Source organism: Girardinichthys multiradiatus, chromosome 19, assembly GCF_021462225.1.
Source record: "Girardinichthys multiradiatus isolate DD_20200921_A chromosome 19, DD_fGirMul_XY1, whole genome shotgun sequence".
Taxonomy (NCBI): domain Eukaryota; kingdom Metazoa; phylum Chordata; class Actinopteri; order Cyprinodontiformes; family Goodeidae; genus Girardinichthys; species Girardinichthys multiradiatus.
Window position 1 is genome coordinate 27871292 of NC_061811.1, and position 20239 is coordinate 27891530.

Below are 20239 nucleotides of genomic sequence, written 5' to 3' on the forward strand. Positions count from 1 at the left end.
AATAGGAACACAGAATGCACCAAAGATGAATGTGAAAAGTTGCTTCATAGATCTCTCGTGTGCATGAAATTTTAAAAATAATCTCCACAGCCATCTTCCTTATACAGATTTATTGCCCCTTCACAAAGTAAATCAAAACTGATCTCATGGATCCTGTAGATTTAAGTCGTGAACAAAGAGGGGATAGCAAGAGCGAAACGCCTCTTTAAATTTTCTTGAAATTAATGCAAAAAACAAATCAGAATTGCAATAAAGACATGATCCCAGTTACTCAGATCACGTTCCTTAGATGTTTAGGATATTAGACTGTCTCACTTCATCTAGATACATACAGAGGACATCCAACGTCCTGACAAGTTAAAATCTGATCCTCATTATTCCAAATTTGGGTTATCAATCATCTTATGAAAGCAAGGCGCTTTGACTCTTCCATTCCCTCCTAAATGACGTCCATACTTACAAGTTCATCAGCCAGGTCTCTGTAGAACTGATGGACGGCTTTGGCAGCCTCCAGTTTGCCTCGACGCTGGGACAGCGGCATGAGGAGCTGCTGGAACTCACTCTGCAGAAGTTGCTGCTCGGCCTCCAGCTCTGGCTGGTCCTCCCTGGCTCCTCCGTGCTTCCTGACAGCCTCCTGGAGCTCATCCAGCTCCCGTGCCCGGTCACGAACCTGGTTTTCCGTCATCTGGCATGGGAAAACGGTGATGAAAAGACAAAGATGAATAGCCTTTCAAAAGCCTAATCAAGATGCAGCAGGGGGGACATTCACTAAAGTAAGTCCTGCCTATTAAGCATGAAACTAAGCTAAACCACAGCTTTTTACACTCTTGCAAATTTTCTTCTATTAGTTCATGAAGAAGTTTTAATAAAAGCAATTTATTTATTATAACTGTGTTTAGCTTGCCTGTGGAACAAATACAAGTCGAGTCAAGTCAAGTTTATTTATATAGCGCTTTTCAGCAACAAGGCACTCAAGGCGCTGTAGATGAAGAAAATCAAACACAGAAAAACAAATCAAATAACACTAATAATCCTTGGGAGTTTACTGGTAAGAGCTGGTTCTAATCCAATTTTCTAATAGAGGTAATTAGCTCATTAAGTCCTCTGTGGTAAGGAATTCATCCTGTGCTAGAAGAAAAAGGATAATATTAATCCTTGAGGTCGCTGGTATGAGGCAGTTGTGGTCCAATCATTCAAATAAGCTGGGTCACTGGTATAAAACAGTTTTAGTCCAAACTTTTTAAATACTAATAATGTTTGGCTGTCACTGGTATGTTATAGTTGTAATACAATCCTTTTAAGAAATCTAAAATTCTCTGGTCATTGGTGTAAAAACAGCTTTAGTCCAAATTTTCAAATTCTAATAATATTTGGCTTTCTCTGGTTATCCTTCTGAGAAATCTGACAATCTATGAAAAGTAATGAAATCATACTTTTAAGCAGATGAGAAAAGAGACCACATTAGGTAAGAAGAGGGAAAAAAAATCATATTTCACACTTTATCCTTAGCAGGATACAGTTTTTGTTTGCAAAAAAAAAACCTCAGCACAAAGAAGCAACATATATACGAAACAACATTATGCAGGGGATCCAGTGAAGGCGGTGTGAAGCGGTGCATATGTTTATCTTGAGCATGTGAGTGTGTGCAAGTAAGTCTATGAAGCACTGTCCCAGAAGCCATTGTCCTTGATGGTACGTTGGAGTGTTCATCAACCGGCCACAAAGTTCTGAGCAGGTCCACAGATGTCCTCAGGGAAGGGAGGGGACAGAGGGAGCAGAGCGTCATGTTTACGTAACTTCCAGGAGAAGTTGAAGATAGCCAGCCATCAAGGCCGTGCAGGGGAGCCAGATTCAGAAAAACAACAATTATTTGGGTTAGGCTGACTCTTAATTTTCTGTCTGCCTTGAGAGACTCGCTGGTTCATCTCAAAGGCGAATCCAAACAGCCAAATTCCAGGTCCTTTCCGCCAGATCCGAGCGAACACCTTTCTCCAAGATTTATCCCATTTCACCCCTGAGTCCAGGAACTGCAACCTGCCTGCGATCCTGTGTAAGGATCACATCCAGTCTGCAATTCAGCTCACGTAACATCTCAGTCTGAGTATTGATCGCTCTGCAGATCCCATCATACATGCCAGGCAGCCTTACAATGCCCAGAACAGCTGCCGACGTTTTTCAAATTTCTCGATATGCCAGGTAACCCCCAACTCCAAAAAGCAGAAATCCTGTAATCAAACATCCAATTGTGGACCCATCTTCGACATCTTCGACTGACAATATCGACAGACACACAATCCTCCACCTTTGCCAGGAGTCCATTGTGTATCCGGAGAAAAATGTCCCCTCTGGACAAGAGGGTTCCCCTTCACGCTGTCTTCTCGTCGAGAACATTTTATCAATTGCATTGAGAGACCAGCTGACCAAATCCATAACTCAGAATGTTGGAAGATATGCAAAAAGAGGCTCCAAAAAGAAAGACAAGACACAGAGCTGAAGCAGGTCAGATTTGGGGAGGGCAGGAGACAGATTCAAAGTAAAGCTACAACTGAATCACATTCATTCAAGTGGTGGGATTTTAAATGGGACACGCTAATATCAAGAAGGACCTCCAAAGAGAAAAGCCAGATAACATGAAGAATATACTCCATGTTCTTAGGACCATACAGACCTGGTGCTTTTTGAGCAGGATATTGGCATTTGTAAGATCTTTCACATCCTCATCCCCACTCTGCAACTGCTGCTGAAGCTTGGCCAGCCACTTCTTCATATCAGCCTGGCTCTGGTCGAAAAGCTCTGAGCGATTGGCATCAAACAGCAGCCGGTCCTTCTCCTGAGTCGTGGACTCCAGTTTGTCCCACAGCTCATGGAGCTGGGCCAGACGCTCCTTCACCACGGGCTCGAACTCGGGCTTGGACTCCATGAGCTCCTGACCCTCCTGCAACAACAAAAAAAACAGAGGAAATGCTTGTTCTGGAAGTTCCTTGTAGTTGAAAACCACTGCATGTTTTTAGTTGGCAAAATGTATGATCATTGAGTCTCAAAGTTTACACAGCCCTGCTAAAATGTTAGGTTTCTGTAAAAAAGTAGACAGTAATAAATTATTTCAAAACATTTTTACACGTTCCTGTGAAATTTGTCGTACAAAATCCACTAAAAAACAAGGAGATAAGTTAATTATATTAATACAGCAGCTTTCACAGATGTGGAGTCCCATAGGGCTTAACAGGGAGTTAAGCCCTATGGGAGTGAAATACATCGGGGCGGACCATACACAGAGGAAATTAGTCCTCGAGGCAGCCGTCCAGAGTTCAATACCCGACCCTGGGATAATTTACAGTTCGTATTCCTCCTTTCTCTTTCTGCCTGTTTTCTATTTCCAGTCTATATTCTGTGAAATAAATATCACTAGTGACACAAAATCAATAAAAAACAAACAAAGCAAAAAAACTAATGATATACTTCAAAGCTAAGTTAAAGTAAAAGTTATAGTAAATATTCAGCCTTCTGTAGGTTTTGGGTTAAAACTGACTGGAATTTGGGGCTGCTCAAAAACCCAATTAGTTCTTGCTAGATGTTCCAGCAAGTCTTACAGCATTCTGTCGGCTCTTGGCAGTTTCCCTGTCTAGCTTGGAGAAATATCCAGTTTTTGTAGTGCCAATGTTTTCCCATATTTTCTCCATTCACTTATGACTGTCTTCACTGTGCCATGCTATAACACTTCAGTGACATTTTTCACACTCTTTTCCTGACTAATACTTTTGCACAATTAGATCATTTAGATCTTGTGTAACTTGTCAGCTTTCAACAGCTTTTGGTTAAGGATGAAAACAAGCAAATACCTGCAAAATCTTACAAGGACAGCTAAACTTTATTTATGAATTACCATATTTACTAAATGGCATGTGCGATTTTTTTAGTTGATCTATACGGTATATACTTCACACTAAAGGTAAGAAATGTTTTGTAATAATTCATTACTGTCCTATATTTTTGAAGGCATGTGTACAGCTCCTTTTAGATGTTAATGGAAGAAAATGAAGCCCTTTAATTAAAAAATAAAAAACATGGAGCACTTACTGACCTGATCAACTTTGTTGAGCCAGTCCTTATTGGAGGCCAGCTCCGCCATGAAAGCCTGATGCTTGAGCCACTTGCTGTGGAGGTTTCTGGCCTCATCATATGAGGTATCCTGAGCTGTCAGCATCTTTTCGTTGATCCACACAGTCAGCTGAAGCACGGCGTCAAATAAAGAATATTATGCATTAATAATGCAGATTAAACAGGGACCTTCTGAGAAACAATAATCCTGATCCCATATAGCATAGATAACTCATCTTTTTCCATCGCTGCTGGAAAGATACCTACAGTGGAGCAGTAATAATAAAAAATAATAGCCTAATAATGCTACAGATAAAGAATGTAAACATAAATAAGGTATTAATAGATATTTTCCTGAGATTGTACTAAACTCACATCTTGAGTGTTTTGCAGGAAGTGCTGAAGGTCACGGTTATCTCTCAGCTTTTCAGACACCTCCACAGCTCGTCTCTTATTCTTGTTATGCCTGAAGCGCAAAAGCAAATGTATACCATACATTAATAACAGTTTCTGACAGAGCTGGCCTTTTCTTCTCTGCTTAACAAATCTCTCTGTGACATAATTCAGGCTGCATACTGTAGACAAATCCACCAGAGCTCCCCCTTCACTGAGAAAAAGTCTTGTCTTTCTCCGTTTCACAGAGAAGAAAAGCTCTCTCTGTTAAAGATCAATATCCATTATTGCAGATGCCTGTCTATCAAGCTGAATGCTGGCAGAGAAAGTCCAATGCTCTTTCTAAAGCTAATAACACAGAGGCTAGAAAAAACATTTTCACTGTTGAGGCAGAACTCTAAAGTACATAGAGAGATATTTCTGCTTAAGCTCAAATTTCAGCCTAAATTAAAACTTTAGAAAGATCGTTAAATTTTAATTCTACTCATTTATCTATCAGTAAAGCACATTTCTAAAGTAGAAATTAATGACCTCGCTAATTATTACAAGCAATAAATAAGCATAAATTTTGCTTTTCAAACACAATAGCAACACGTTCACTATAAGAGGCTAAAAGCATTTTATTTGCACTTCTAACGGTTTGCGTTTTTTTGTGAAAGACAGCTACTGGACCCACTCTGAAATTCCTATTTCTAAGGACCTTTGTGTTGGAAAGTTTAAACTGCCTTCATTCAACCAATCAAGCAGTAGCCTACCGGTGGAAAAAATGTTCTTTGTTATTATTTCTAAGATATAACAAAATGAAAAGGTCCAAGACCTGTTGCAACTGTTTTAAAATGTCTGTGAAGATGGTACTTGGAAAAACGTGGTATTTTCTGACCTGGTACTTGTTATAAAATGTTTTCAACACACCACTGATTTGACTTACCTCCACACCAAATAATCCACTGTATATAAATTATATATAATCATATATAAATTAAATTCTTGTTTTAGAGCTTTATTACATGTTGTGTACTTTATTACTTGTTGTTATTTAAAACAAAACAGCTTTTATTTTAAAGACGTCTGTAGTCGTTTCTCTGATTGGCTACGTTAGCACTCCGAAAGGCACTCTGGGTAAGCCCCTCCTTCTGCAGCATCCTAACCTACCAAAATGCGGGAAGTAACCTTAGATTCTGTGGCAGGATAAGATGCAATGAAGTTCTGCACAATCCTCGTGACCTAGTCTTGCTATTGTAAACAGCAAGCAGGGGGCGAATACTGAACTCATCTTCCCACTGACTGCACAGAAAAGCAATAGAAAACTTGTTCAGGGTGCAATGCTGATAAGTTACATTTCTTCATCTGGTGGACCTCCTTCTCTAAACAATACTATATTCAGCCAGTTAAGAGTCTCACTGCAGTAGATTCCCACATCTGACACATACTTTTATCACCCAAGAGGATAAAAGTCACAGAAAAAGCTTTGGAAGCAGTAATATTGCAATCCAATTTCCTACTATAATGCAGTCCTATGCTGTAGTATTAATTTATTAAATTCAAAGTTAAAATGGCTCTGTTTTTAGAGAACAAATTGCTGTTCTTTAACATTACAGCTTAAATTCACATTGTCAGACTAAACATTAATTTACATCTGTAAAGTTAGTTACGGTGAGTCCAACCTATGATCTGGCCCTAAACACCAACTACAGTTAAACATATAGCCTTTTGGGAAAATTAAGCTATAGATAATACATTATCATTTCACAAACATCTATGGTAAAACTGAAGTTAAGCAAAAACAATACACAACCTGTCCCGCACTGAGTCCATTTTCTCCTGAACTTTCCCAGAGTAAAGGTTGTTACTGTCCACCAGTCGCTGTCCGCCCTGCAGGGCACCATCAATCTTATCTTCGTTGGCTTCCATCGTGCTGACAAAGTCTTCATGCTTCTTCAAAGCCTTTTCTGCCCCTGCCAATGTGTCGGGCTTGTCTATGTGGGCCAGCGTATACTCCTGGAAGAAAATTGACATTATGGGATTGAGAAAAAATGTTGAAAACAAGAAAATGGACTGTCCAGAAACCCATTACCTGCTGACTGAATTACATAACAAACATGCAGAGTGGGAACTGATGGTGCTGCATTCTTACACTCAACATTCTTGCAAGACTCCTGTAGCATTGCTGACCTGAAGTTTTCAAGCTGTCTTTGTTAGCCTGACCCTCCACTATGTCACAAAGACATAATTAGGAAAAGTTTACCTGATTATTGAGGATGGCCTCTACAGCTTTGCCGTCCCTCAAGAACTGCTGAAAGCCCAAACCCTGGTCCAGGAAGCGCTTGCGACTGTCCCACATCTTCTGGAGTTCATACCAGCCACGGTCCAGGCCCTTCAGCCTCTGCTCCAGCTGCTGATACTGAGGATCATCTTCCTGGCCCTGGATGACCTGAGCTCCGGTGTCCCTCACACGGTGATAGTCCTCCTCATGGTTGTTTATGTCTTCTCGCACAGTGTTGTGACGGCTGAGCAACTCTTCTGCCTCTTGCAGTGAGGTGGGTATCTCCTCAGATGCAACAGCTTTTTGGGTCTTGAAAAGCCAGGACTGGAAGTCATCCGTGTCTTGGAGGAAGGTCTGTAACTTGCTGACCTCGCCTAGAGAGTCCTCCCTGTCTTTTAGCGTCTTTCTAAGTCTATCCCAGGCCGTGTCTAGCTCTCTCCTGTGGGCTAAAATATCCGCAGCGTTCTCCGGGTGGTCATGGGCTAGCTGCTCTGCCTCTTCTTTAAGGAAGGTGAGCTTAGCCTCGATGGCAGCCAAGTCTCTCTCCATGCCGAATAGTTTCCTCTGGATGGTAATGACAGCTGCCAGGTCATTGCCCAGGTCCTGTGTGGACTCGATCACCCGTGTCTTTTCTTTGATCCAGGCTTCTGTCTCATCACACTCCAACCCGTAGTTGTGTAGACTAACAGCAGAATCAACTTTCCTTTTCTTGTCCTCTACCATAGCCTTGAATGCCTCCCATCTAGAAATAAATAATTTATTAAATGCTTAAATTACTGTAATTTCATCATTTATATGTAAAAATGTTTTTATACCTCATCTTCTGGACCTTTAATTTTCTCAGTATAACTATACTGATGAAAAAATGAATAAATTTGGGAAAAGGAACTATTTTATTTTGAATAAACAAGAGTAAATGTTTCTCATGTATGCATTATCAAAAACAAATGACAATCTATACCCTAAATAGGTTGAAATTATTTATTATGTTATTAGTAACCAACCCTAGTTGGGTTACCATGGTTTAAAAATCTTGCACTGCCAAAACTGTCAAATTTTTATATCACAATGTTTCAACAGTTTAAAATTATTTTCAATAGATGTCGAGTGTTTCTTTCTCTGGCTTTACGGCGCATAGAGTAATGCTTTGCCCCTCCCCCACCTGTTGCTGCATACTGCCAGTAAGCCAGTCTTATGAAAAACACAGTTTTTGTTCATTTATTTTTTAGATTTTGTGATGCTAGTGGCCTTTTTTAACACTAGATTAAAAACATAGAAAGGGAGGAAGAAATACATCAAAGGTCCTAAGGTTGGTATTAGAACGTCGGATGGCTAATGGCTAACAGCCATCGTATATGAATCGCCCACTCTACAGCTACACCAAGCATCATCCCTCACCGCTCAGTCTTCTAAGATACCACTTTCTATACAATTTGTAAGGTTTGAGCCACAAATCTGTTAAGTAGCAGGCCGCAGGCTAGCTACCTGAGCAGATGTCCTGACTAATTACCTAGCTAATATTGGCTGGGTGTACGTTTGACTATAAAAAGAGCAAAACGACAAGAAGCACTTATTAACTACTAATAAAGTCTTTATTCTATATTTTTCTGAAGTCAGTGTATTATAATACAATGTTTATGTTTTAGATCATCGTTATAGCAGCAGTAATCAATAAATATGCACTGGACCATTTTAGTAGCAGTGGGAACTACTGTTGCTTCTCTGTTTTAAATTAAATCAAATTGATCATGTTAAACATCTCAGTTTTAAATATTTGTGTAAATAACATGAAGCTGTTACTTGGTCAGAAGCTCCACTTAATTAATGATAAATTAAATCAGGTGACTACCACACAATAAAAAAGTACAGTAGCTTCATATGTTCTCCCATGATGTAAATAAAACATAAATGCCATCTGTTTTTATCAATGCAACTAAAGTTGCTACTAAAAGTACCTCTTATTCAGTCGTATCTGGCACTCCTTGATCTCTTTGGTGCGAGGGTGTCTGCTGTCCTCAAGCTGTTTTGCAGCTTTGTTGACATCATCTACTCTTGACTGAACGTTTGCCATTTCTTGAGCTAGAGTGCTTAACCTGCAAACAAGAACATTGTTAATTAAAATAACAGCAGCATTCAAAATGATGCAGAAACATTCAGCCAACAATTTCAGTTTAGATGAATGATTTCCAATTACATCATCTTCCAGGTCTACCTGTTCTGTACCACTTCCAAATCCTCCAGGTTCTCAGGCACTTCTAAGCCCACCAGCCAAGTCTCCTTCATGCTCATCCAGAGCTCACAAGCGTCCGTCTCGCTGAAGATGGTGTATAAAGCCATGGTGTCATCCAGTTTCTTCTGTCTAAGGTCAGCCAGAGTCAGGAGCTCCATGTAAAGGTCCTTGATGTCTTTTAGACATCTTTGAATGTCAGGGGTGTTTTGTAGCTCCTCTGGCAGAGCGTTGGCCTGTTTGGACAGCGCATCAATGGTGGCTCCGTTCTTGATGGCTTCATTTCTCAAGTTGTTCATGTTTTTCAGTAGTCGTTGAGTCGTGTACTCATCGTGGCCTACATCGTCACTGCTCATCTGCCTCTTGGCATCCAGCAGCCAGCCCTTAAGTTCATCAGCATCACCCTGAAACTGGAAAAATACCTGTACGTCCTTGAGGTTCTGCTTTCGAAATGCGGCCAAGTCCTCGAGTTGCTGCCACTGCCTCCTGATGTCGTCCATGCACTCATGAATCTTTGAAGAACCGAAGTGCTTGGCCTGGATCATCTTATCCCCTTCAGCCAAGACTTGCTCCAGATTGGTGCGGCGAGCTCCAAGCTCATCCTCAAAGGCGCTGTGCTTGCTCTGGAGCACCAGCACACTTGTCAGGTCCTTGCCATAATCCAGGGAGGAGAAAAGCTGCTCCTTCTCCCTAATCCAGCTCTCTAGCTCAGTCACCTCCCAAAGGATGTTCCAGAAGCGGCGAGACTGCTCCAACTGAGCTCTCCTCTGTGCAGCCAGGGCGCAGAGCTCCTGGTAGCAAAGGTCCAGGTGCTGCACCCTGTCACGAATCACTTGGGGATCACATGGCTTATAGCCTGCAAAGAGAAAATCATTAAAACAGTTTTTTTATAAAGGATATTGGGATATTTTGTTTTTGGTATGTTAAAGTGTGAATAGGCATAGGTCAATTACCAATATCAGGGTATCCCAAGAAAGTTGCAGCTTCAAAAATACAAAACCTTTCTAACATAAAGTTCCTACAGTGTAGATATCATATCCCATATATAGACGTTACTAAAGTAAAATTTAAAATATGTGAACTATGGTTAAAAAACCTCAAAATTAGAATAAATGCACGAGTGAAAAATAGAAAGTCCCTTGTACATTTCTACATTGTACAATAAATTCCAGGTCGGCAACATATTCTGGTTCATTTCAAATGTCTAATCAATGCATAGCATTTAAAGTTTTTTTTGTTTGTTTTACAAAAAGACATGATAGCAATGTTTTCCCAGAGGTGCAATGAGTGTGTTCCACTTACTATCTCCATTTGCAAACTTCAGAGCAGCAGCACTGGCACTCTGTACCCTCTCTGTCTGCAGGGCGATGTCGTTCTCTAGCAGAGCATGTTTTTGCAGCAAGTCCTCCACCTCTAACAAGTGTTTCCCAAAGTCAGGAGAGAGCAGTCGAGCCTGAACAAAAGCTTTTGGATTAGGATTCTTTATGAAAAAATGTTTTATCCGGGTAAATATATACAATTTTTACCTTCATTTCATCCATCCAGCTGATGATGTAAAGCATCTCCTGGAATATCCTCTGCAGGGTAAGATTCATATCCAGACGTCCTCTTCGGGCCTTCAGCAGCTCCTGCAAGTAGTCCCACAGCCGCAGGATGTTGTCTTTTCGTACGTCAATCCGTTTGGCATCGTGGTAACGCTCAGACTCCAGCTCCTTGGAGATGTTCACCAGCGCCTGAACACGTTCCTTGTATGCGGTGATGTCTGTCTCGATGGCGTCGTGCTTCTTCTTAGCTGCTTCCACAGCTGGAAGGTCGTAACCAAAGTTATCCTGAGGAAAACGTGCAGAGTGAAGGTTGAATTTTACTTTAGTTGTATGTAGCTCAGCCCCACTGACTTTTACAATACAGGTCCTTCTCAAAATATTAGCATATTGTGATAAAGTTCATTATTTTCCATAATGTCATGATGAAAATTTAACATTCATATATTTTAGATTCATTGCACACTAACTGAAATATTTCAGGTCTTTTATTGTCTTAATACGGATGATTTTGGCATACAGTTCATGAAAACCCAAAATTCCTATCTCACAAAATTAGCATATCATTAAAAGGGTCTCTAAACGAGCTATGAACCTAATCATCTGAATCAACGAGTTAACTCTAAACACCTGCAAAAGTTTCCTGAGGCCTTTAAAACTCCCAGCCTGGTTCATCACTCAAAACCCCAATCATGGGTAAGACTGCCGACCTGACTGCTGTCCAGAAGGCCACTATTGACACCCTCAAGCAAGAGGGTAAGACACAGAAAGACATTTCTGAACAAATAGGCTGTTCCCAGAGTGCTGTATCAAGGCACCTCAGTGGGAAGTCTGTAGGAAGGAAAAAGTGTGGCAGAAAACGCTGCACAACGAGAAGAGGTGACCGGACCCTGAGGAAGATTGTGGAGAAGGGCCGATTCCAGACCTTGGGGGACCTGCGGAAGCAGTGGACTAAGTCTGGAGTAGAAACATCCAGAGCCACCGTGCACAGGCGTGTGCAGGAAATGGGCTACAGGTGCCGCATTCCCCAGGTCAAGCCACTTTTGAACCAGAAACAGCGGCAGAAGCGCCTGACCTGGGCTACAGAGAAGCAGCACTGGACTGTTGCTCAGTGGTCCAAAGTATTTTTTTCGGATGAAAGCAAATTCTGCATGTCATTCGGAAATCAAGGTGCCAGAGTCTGGAGGAAGACTGGGGAGAAGGAAATGCCAAAATGCCAGAAGTCCAGTGTCAAGTACCCACAGTCAGTGATGGTCTGGGGTGCCGTGTCAGCTGCTGGTGTTGGTCCACTGTGTTTTATCAAGGGCAGGGTCAATGCAGCTAGCTATCAGGAGATTTTGGAGCACTTCATGCTTCCATCTGCTGAAAAGCTTTATGGAGATGAAGATTTCATTTTTCAGCACGACCTGGCACCTGCTCACAGTGCCAAAACCACTGGTAAATGGTTTACTGACCATGGTATCACTGTGCTCAATTGGCCTGCCAACTCTCCTGACCTGAACCCCATAGAGAATCTGTGGGATATTGTGAAGAGAACGTTGAGAGACTCAAGACCCAACACTCTGGATGAGCTAAAGGCCGCTATCGAAGCATCTTGGGCTTCCATAAGACCTCAGCAGTGCCACAGGCTGATTGCCTCCATGCCACGCCGCATTGAAGCAGTCATTTCTGCAAAAGGATTCCCGACCAAGTATTGAGTGCATAACTGTACATGATTATTTGAAGGTTGACGTTTTTTGTATTAAAAACATTATTCTTTTATTGGTCGGATGAAATATGCTAATTTTGTGAGATAGGAATTTTGGGTTTTCATGAGCTGTATGACAAAATCATCCGTATTAAGACAATAAAAGACCTGAAATATTTCAGTTAGTGTGCAATGAATCTAAAATATATGAATGTTAAATTTTCATCATGACATTATGGAAAATAATGAACTTTATCACAATATGCTAATATTTTGAGAAGGACCTGTATAACCTTATGGTTTTAATGAATGGTAGACGTTTCATCTTCACGTTTTAAGATCAACCTAAACCTTTAATTTAAACAAAATAAAAACACATTTAAAATCAGCTCTTGGTCTACAGTTATTGGCAAACCTGAGCCACTAGTCTCTGGTTCTCCAGGAGCCACGTCTCCCTCATGGCCGCCTTCCTGTCAAATCTTCGCGCCATCTGTTCCAACTTCTCCTGCCGGATCAGTTCGTCCCTCAGGACACGTTCCCGCTCGTGCTCCGCCCTTTCCAGACGCTCCCAGGCCTGCACAGGGATGATGAGAAGCATCCTGGGTCTTTGTAGTGTTTGCGAGGCTCATCGTTTTAGCATCAACAGCAATGTGAGGCATTTGAAAATTTAGATGCTCCCTTCTGCTTGATCTCATCATTGATGAGGTTAAAGAATTTCCAGCTATCACAATTTGGGTATGTGCTGAGACATAGATTGCTTTTGTTTTGACACACACCGTTCAAAGGTATTCACACCCCATGAACCTTTTCACATTTTAGCATGTTATGATTAGAAACATAAATGGATTTTACAGGAATTTAATGTGATACACATACACAAAGTAGTCCATAATTGTGAAGTGGAGGAAAATTTATAGTTAGTCATGGCCATCCACCTAAACTGTACAGAAGCTTAAGAAAAGGAATAAATAGAAAAGTAGCTAAGAGGCCAATGCTAACTCTGGGAGAGCTGCAGGGATCCGGAGCTCAGGTAGAAGAATCTGACAACAGGACAAATACTACTTGTGCACTCCACAAATCTGGCCTTTATAGAAGAATTGGAAAAAGAAAGCCATTGTTAAAAAAAAGTCATAAGAGGTCCTTTTTTGCAGCTTGCCACAAGCCATGAAAAGGAAACATGTGAGGGAAGGTGCTTTCTCGCCAACATGCAAAAAGATATGTGTCTGGTGGACAACTAACTGCGCAGCAGCCTGAACACCTCATCTCCACTATTAAACACAGTGGTGGCAGCCCCCTTGACTGCACAGAATTTAAATAAGTACAAATGTACAAAACACTTTTGTGGTTTTTATAAGTGGCACTGCAAAGGGTGAGCTGTGGGTGGCTATGGCTGCCCTAATTAATTTTGAAGGCCACCTCAATCCCCTGGCCAGACAGGCATAACATTATTGAACTGTTAGTGATTTATTTACTTTTGTATTTATTTATTTATTTATCTTCTGTGACAGTTTTGAATCCCCCTTTAACGTCTCTAAGAATGAAACAACTTAATTAAACTCTTGAATTTGTGTTTTGGATTTTGATTTTGGGCTGCCACCCCTAGAATTACAGAGGTTTACATTTTGAACAACCCATTAAAAACTTTCTAGAGGTGCCTCAGATTTTTATTTGTAAAAAATTTGAGACCATGTGTCATTTTTCTTCCACTTCACAGTTACATAAGAATTTGTGTTGGTCTATTCGATAAAATCATATTTAAAACACTGAATTGTTGATGTTATAGTGAAAATGTTGTGAATATGTTGGCGCAGCATTGTGTGGTTTGCATGTAGTCAGTATTTTATGTCTGGTGATCAATACAATATTTGCAGAGCTTCTATAATGCATTGTTCAAAATATTTGATCACAGTAAAAACTGTTGATCTGTTCCTTATTTAGCATCTTTATTTATGTTTTTTGTCTTAATGTGGCTTTTTTTCACTTCCAGACACAATGAAACATTTGTTGAGAGTTCTTGTTTGTCCCAGAAAAACCTCTCACCCTGTTGATGTCTGAAACCAAGGCTCCCTCTTTAGGCGTGTAGACCCTCTGGTTGTTGGCCCTCATGCGACTCTGAATGGTGAAGAGCAGCACCTCCAGATTTCCTTTCTCCTGGAACCTGAGAAAAATAAAAAACATTTTAACTACAAGGGGGTTTGCAGAGACAAGATAAACATCTAGATCCCAACTAGAACAGACTGATATAAATAAGAGTTCCTGACTCACTTGGGCGGCTTCTCTACAGTGCGGTATGAGTTGAAAGCCTGAAGCTGCTGCTGGACACCAGTCAGAGAATTAGCAAGCTTTCTGTTGTTCAGCACGATGATGGTCTGCTCGATCCACGTCAGCAAGTCTGAAGCCAATGTCTCATACTTATCGATCATCTTCTCCGTCTCTATAGCTTGATCCAGAACCTGGAGAGGGAAGGCAAATATAAACAAGGGTGCTGGCTCGACAGACTGAGTGCACGCTGTGTTTCCATCTCACCTTTCCAACTCTCTTTCCCTCAACAGCGAGTTGTTTCATCTTAGAGAAGTAGTGGTAAAATGCCACAACATATGTGATGATGGATTTTTCATCTGGGTTCTCTGTGAAAACATCTACAAAACAAAATGGCAAGAGAGTTAATCACAGCAGCAAGAGACATCACCTCTCCTGAGGTGTTTATTTTCCACTAAGATTAATGCTCATAAACATTTAGTTCAACATGAAGGTCTTCACAGTCATCATCAGTCACTCGCCTTCTGGGTCTAACAGTTTGGTCACACCAAGCTTCTGTTCTGCCACATTAAAAGCCTTCTGGAGATTGTGGGTTGGATTGGACCGCTTCAGTTTGGTATAGTCCAACAGGTCTGGCCTAGGAGAGAGATGAAACAGCAAAAAACACAAAACAGGGTGAGAGATGGAAGAGAAAAATGAGGGGAGACACGGAGCAGGCAGGTTAGGAGCAGGTTTCATTATTCATCTTTCCTTACCGGTGTTTGTGTATGAGGGCGTTGAAGGCCATTCCGTCTTTCCAGCTGGTGGTGAAGTTTGTGATGTTGACGTTCGGGTATCTGCAGAATAACAGTGATGAGATGTCATTTACTGAACATGAAATAATATTTCTGTGAAGCTCAAGCTTTAAATCAGTGTCTGGGGTCTGTATAACGCTGACGCTTTTACATCCACAGCTTTAAGCCTTGAAGAGAAATATGTTTTATACAGATTTATTTATATTTCTCTGTATTAAGCTTTAGCTTTTGTTATTGCTTCACCAGTTCATGTTGATTCTCTTTCTTAGACGTACCATTTTTAGTAGTTAAAAAAAGAATTCACACAGTTAAATCTTTTTCACATTACCTAAAACTGAAAACTCAGTGTATTTTTTTTTTATTAAAGTGATGGACAAACACAAAGTAATCCATAATTGTGAACAAATAAAAATCTAATAATTGTGGCTTATCGGAGATAGGTCTGAGCTTTCACTAGGCCATTTTAACAGACAAATATGCTTTGATTCTTTTGCAACCTCTGCTTGTTTTCTTCCAGCATTGCCCTCTGATTAGCTCATCTGTTCCTGCAAAAGAGACACATTCCCCACATTGAGACGCTACCACCACCATGTTTCATCATGGGTCTGGTGTGTTCACGGTGATGTGCAGTAGTTCTGCCCGATATTAGGAAGCCATGTGATTTGCAGTGTTTTCCTAATAATGATATGACCTGCAATAAATAAACGAATAATTGAAACGTGTTACTGTCTTCTGTTTTGTTTCATAGACCCCAGATAATGAGTTGTTTATTTAACTACTGATAATTACAAAAATTGTTTCTGTCCAACGTCTGCTGTTTTAGCAATTGACCACCGGACCACCACTTTAGCTTCTAAAACTTTTTATGTTGCAATAAACAACATTGATAACCAAATATATTACTGGCATGGAGAGCCTGACTCCATGGTACTTAAATAATTAGCTAAAACCTATTGCAGAACAGGCCATTCTTTACACTATGCATATTTCATACAGGGATATTGTGATAACGATAAATTAACAATACAGCAGCCCTAGTCCATTTTGCATGTAGGCCAAAAAAGGGACCAGAGCACCTTCATCCACCACTACATGGTTTTTGGCAAACTGCAAATAGGATTTCTTATGAATCTTGGTTCAGCCGTAGCTTTCTCCCTGGCACTCTTTCATAATGGCAAGCTAACAAACCTTTAAGGCCTTTACATATCAGCTGTATTTACAGTGAGATTAAAGTACCCACAGATGGACTCTAATTTCTAATAAGGTGAGTTCTGACAGCTAGACGTTACACTGGATTTTTTTTAAGGGCATCAGGGTACAGGGGGTTAAATATGCTACTGGTGTTTATTTGTATGGATGTTTGAAAACCATGTTTTATTTTCCTTTCACTTCTCAGTTAACTTTGTGTTGGCCTATCACACAAAATCTAATACAATACAGGTCCTTCTCAAAAAATTTGCATATTGTGATAAAGTTCATTATTTTCCATAATGTCATGATGAAAATTTAACATTCATATATTTTAGATTCATTGCACACTAACTGAAATATTTCAGGTCTTTTATTGTCTTAATACGGATGATTTTGGCATACAGCTCATGAAAACCCAAAATTCCTATCTCACAAAATTAGCATATCATTAAAAGGGTCTCTAAACGAGCTATGAACCTAATCATCTGAATCAACGAGTTAACTCTAAACACCTGCAAAAGATTCCTGAGGCCTTTAAAACTCCCAGCCTGGTTCATCACTCAAAACCCCAATCATGGGTAAGACTGCCGACCTGACTGCTGTCCAGAAGGCCACTATTGACACCCTCAAGCAAGAGGGTAAGACACAGAAAGAAATTTCTGAACGAATAGGCTGTTCCCAGAGTGCTGTATCAAGGCACCTCAGTGGGAAGTCTGTGGGAAGGAAAAGGTGTGGCAGAAAACGCTGCACAACGAGAAGAGGTGACCGGACCCTGAGGAAGATTGTGGAGAAGGGCCAATTCCAGACCTTGGGGGACCTGCGGAAGCAGTGGACTGAGTCTGGAGTAGAAACATCCAGAGCCACCGTGCACAGGCGTGTGCAGGAAATGGACTACAGGTGCCGCATTCCCCAGGTCAAGCCACTTTTGAACCAGAAACAGCGTCAGAAGCGCCTGACCCGGGCTACAGAGAAGCAGCACTGAACTGTTGTTCAGTGGTCCAAAGTACTTTTTTCGGATGAAAGCAAATTCTGCATGTCATTCGGAAATCAATGTGCCAGAGTCTGGAGGAAGACTGGGGAGAAGGAAATGCCAAAATGCCAGAAGTCCAGTGTCAAGTACCCACAGTCAGTGATGGTCTGGGGTACCGTGTCAGCTGCTGGTGTTGGTCCACTGTGTTTTATCAAGGGCAGGGTCAATGCAGCTAGCTATCAGGAGATTTTGGAGCACTTCATGCTTCCATCTGCTGAAAAGCTTTATGGAGATGAAGATTTCATTTTTCAGCATGACCTGGTACCTGCTCACAGTGCCAAAACCACTGGTAAATGGTTTACTGACCATGGTATCACTGTGCTCAATTGGCCTGCCAACTCTCCTGACCTGAACCCCATAGAGAATCTGTGGGATATTGTGAAGAGAACGTTGAGAGACTCAAGACCCAACACTCTGGATGAGCTAAAGGCCGCTATCGAAGCATCCTGGGCCTCCATAAGACCTCAGCAGTGCCACAGGCTGATTGCCTCCATGCCACGCCGCATTGACGCAGTCATTTCTGCCAAAGGATTTCTGACCAAGTATTGAGTGCATAACTGTACATGATTATTTGAAGGTTGACGTTTTTGTATTAAAAACACTTTTCTTTTATTGGTCGGATGAAATATGCTAATTTTGTGAGATAGGAATTTTGGGTTTTCATGAGCTGTATGCCACAATCATCCGTATTAAGACAATAAAAGACCTGAAATATTTCAGTTAGTGTTCAATGAATCTAAAATATATGAATGTTACATTTTCATCATGACATTATGGAAAATAATGAACTTTATCACAATATGCTAATTTTTTGAGAAGGACCTGTATATTGAGGTTTGTGGTTGTAATGGGATAAAAAGGGGTGAAAGTTCAAGGGGTCTGAATACTTTTGTAATGCAACGTATACACTCTGAACACAGTTTAAGGAATTTAAACTAAGAGTTCTGAAATGTAGCCACTAACAGACGTGCACCTGGTTGCAAATTCCCATAATAATTCCCACTGGATGTTTACAGCAGCTTGGCGATGCTAAGGGGTCACATAAAGTACTTACCCCGCAGTTTTCATCTGACACCACAGAAGAAGAGCATCCTTAGCTGAGCGCGTCTCCTTCTGGTCTGCCTGGCCTGTTTCCACAATAATGTCCTGGATCTGATGAAGAACAGGAAGCACAGATGGACAATAAATAATAAAACTTACCTAATATTTGAATTTTACAATGGAAGAAGGACGAAAAACAGGTAACTGAGGATGCTGCATTAGGGAATAATTTGGCACTCTTTTTCTTCTTTGTGTAAAATTAAACTAATCTCCAGTGATATATCATTAATGTTATTAGTCAGAAAGAATTGTTACAAAACTCAACAGCGGCTAAGATGGGTGGAAAATAGGTGGTAATGACTGTAGTTCTTTTCCCACACAGTGGGCCGGTAATTAGAGCAGTGGTGTGATACAAGAGACAGCTCCTGAGAGATTGCTAAATTTAGCCAGCCTTAGTTCTCCTTGGTTAACGCAGACCAAAAAATACAGCCTCTTTCCTTCTTTTACTTATCTTATTCAGAAGCTGAATAATGGAGCAGGTCTTATTGTTTGAACCTTCATTTCTAAAAATAACCATGCTGCTGTCAAATTAAAAATAAATATATGTCCCCTCTCCAGGATGGTAGGAATGAAAGTGACATGTTTGATGTGCTTCTCAAAAACGAAAAAAAAAAAAGTGGAGCCTGAAGGCATCATTTCCAGAAGAAATAATCCCAGAGGTGAAGTTTGAATGTTCCTCACTGTTGCCGGCCTGTGGACACATCTAAACTAAAACAACAGGAAGTGAGAGAAGTTTATTGTTGCAGATTGAAGAACAATAATCACTCTAAAACTTGAGGCTGTTGGTTTAACTGCAAATATGAACTGAGAATTAAGACAAAACATGAATTGTGTAATTCTATGAAAGCTAAATTAAAACAGAACGATTCTTAATAGTTATAAAACTGGTGAGTTGAATTGCATGATTTTACGTTGATCATTGATCAGCCAATCAGAAATCAGATCTTCCTTCTGGTCAGTGAATGTAGTGAATACATTGTTGGGTCATGGTAATAATAGTTATGGAAGTTTACTGTGGGAATAAGACTCAGCATGTGGGATGTATTTATTTATAAAGGACAATATTTTCTGCAGGGTAAAGTCTGATGTTTATTCAGGCTGCTACAACTGGGAATGAGACAAATAACAGGAAGCTGCATACAGGTGTTGGACAAAGAAACTGAAACGCCTGGTTTTACACCACAATAATTTATTAGTATGGTGTAGAGCCTCCTTTTGCAGCCAATACAGCATCAATTCGTCTTGGGAATGACATATACAAGTCCTGCACAGTGGTCAGAGGGATTTTAAGCCATTCTTCTTGCAGGATAGTGGCCAGGTCACTACGTGATACTGGTGGAGGAAAACGTTTCCTGACTTGCTCCTCCAAAACACACCAAAGTGGCTCAATAATATTTAGATCTGGTGACTGTGCAGACCATGGGAGATGTTCAACTTCACTTTTATGTTCATCAAACCAATCTTTCACCAGTCTTGCTGTGTGTATTGGTGCATTGTCATCCTGATACACGGCACCGCCTTCAGGATACAATGTTTGAACCATTGGATGAACATGGGCCTCAAGAATGGTTCAGTAGTCCTTAGCAGTGACGCGCCCATCAAGCACAAGTATTGGGCCAACAGAATGCCATGATATGGCAGCCCAAACCATCACT

The 20239-nt window shown here is 40.8% G+C and overlaps 1 protein-coding gene across 2 annotated transcripts in view; it reads right to left on the bottom strand.

The window, feature by feature from the left end:
- Window positions 1-20239, bottom strand: part of sptb (spectrin, beta, erythrocytic) — a 57755-nt gene that overhangs the window by 21055 nt on the left and 16461 nt on the right. For both annotated transcript variants that reach the window (XM_047344879.1, XM_047344878.1), the window contains exons 4-20: window positions 18538-18635; window positions 15224-15304; window positions 14990-15105; window positions 14736-14848; window positions 14475-14662; window positions 14250-14367; window positions 12625-12783; window positions 10508-10810; window positions 10284-10434; window positions 8967-9837; window positions 8710-8847; window positions 6737-7496; window positions 6287-6489; window positions 4474-4564; window positions 4082-4228; window positions 2669-2935; window positions 461-685 (exon numbers count right to left, since the gene is read on the bottom strand). In XM_047344879.1, the coding sequence (XP_047200835.1) occupies window positions 461-685; window positions 2669-2935; window positions 4082-4228; window positions 4474-4564; window positions 6287-6489; window positions 6737-7496; window positions 8710-8847; window positions 8967-9837; window positions 10284-10434; window positions 10508-10810; window positions 12625-12783; window positions 14250-14367; window positions 14475-14662; window positions 14736-14848; window positions 14990-15105; window positions 15224-15304; window positions 18538-18635 (4029 nt within the window). The remainder of the gene's footprint in view (window positions 1-460; window positions 686-2668; window positions 2936-4081; window positions 4229-4473; window positions 4565-6286; window positions 6490-6736; window positions 7497-8709; window positions 8848-8966; window positions 9838-10283; window positions 10435-10507; window positions 10811-12624; window positions 12784-14249; window positions 14368-14474; window positions 14663-14735; window positions 14849-14989; window positions 15106-15223; window positions 15305-18537; window positions 18636-20239) is intronic.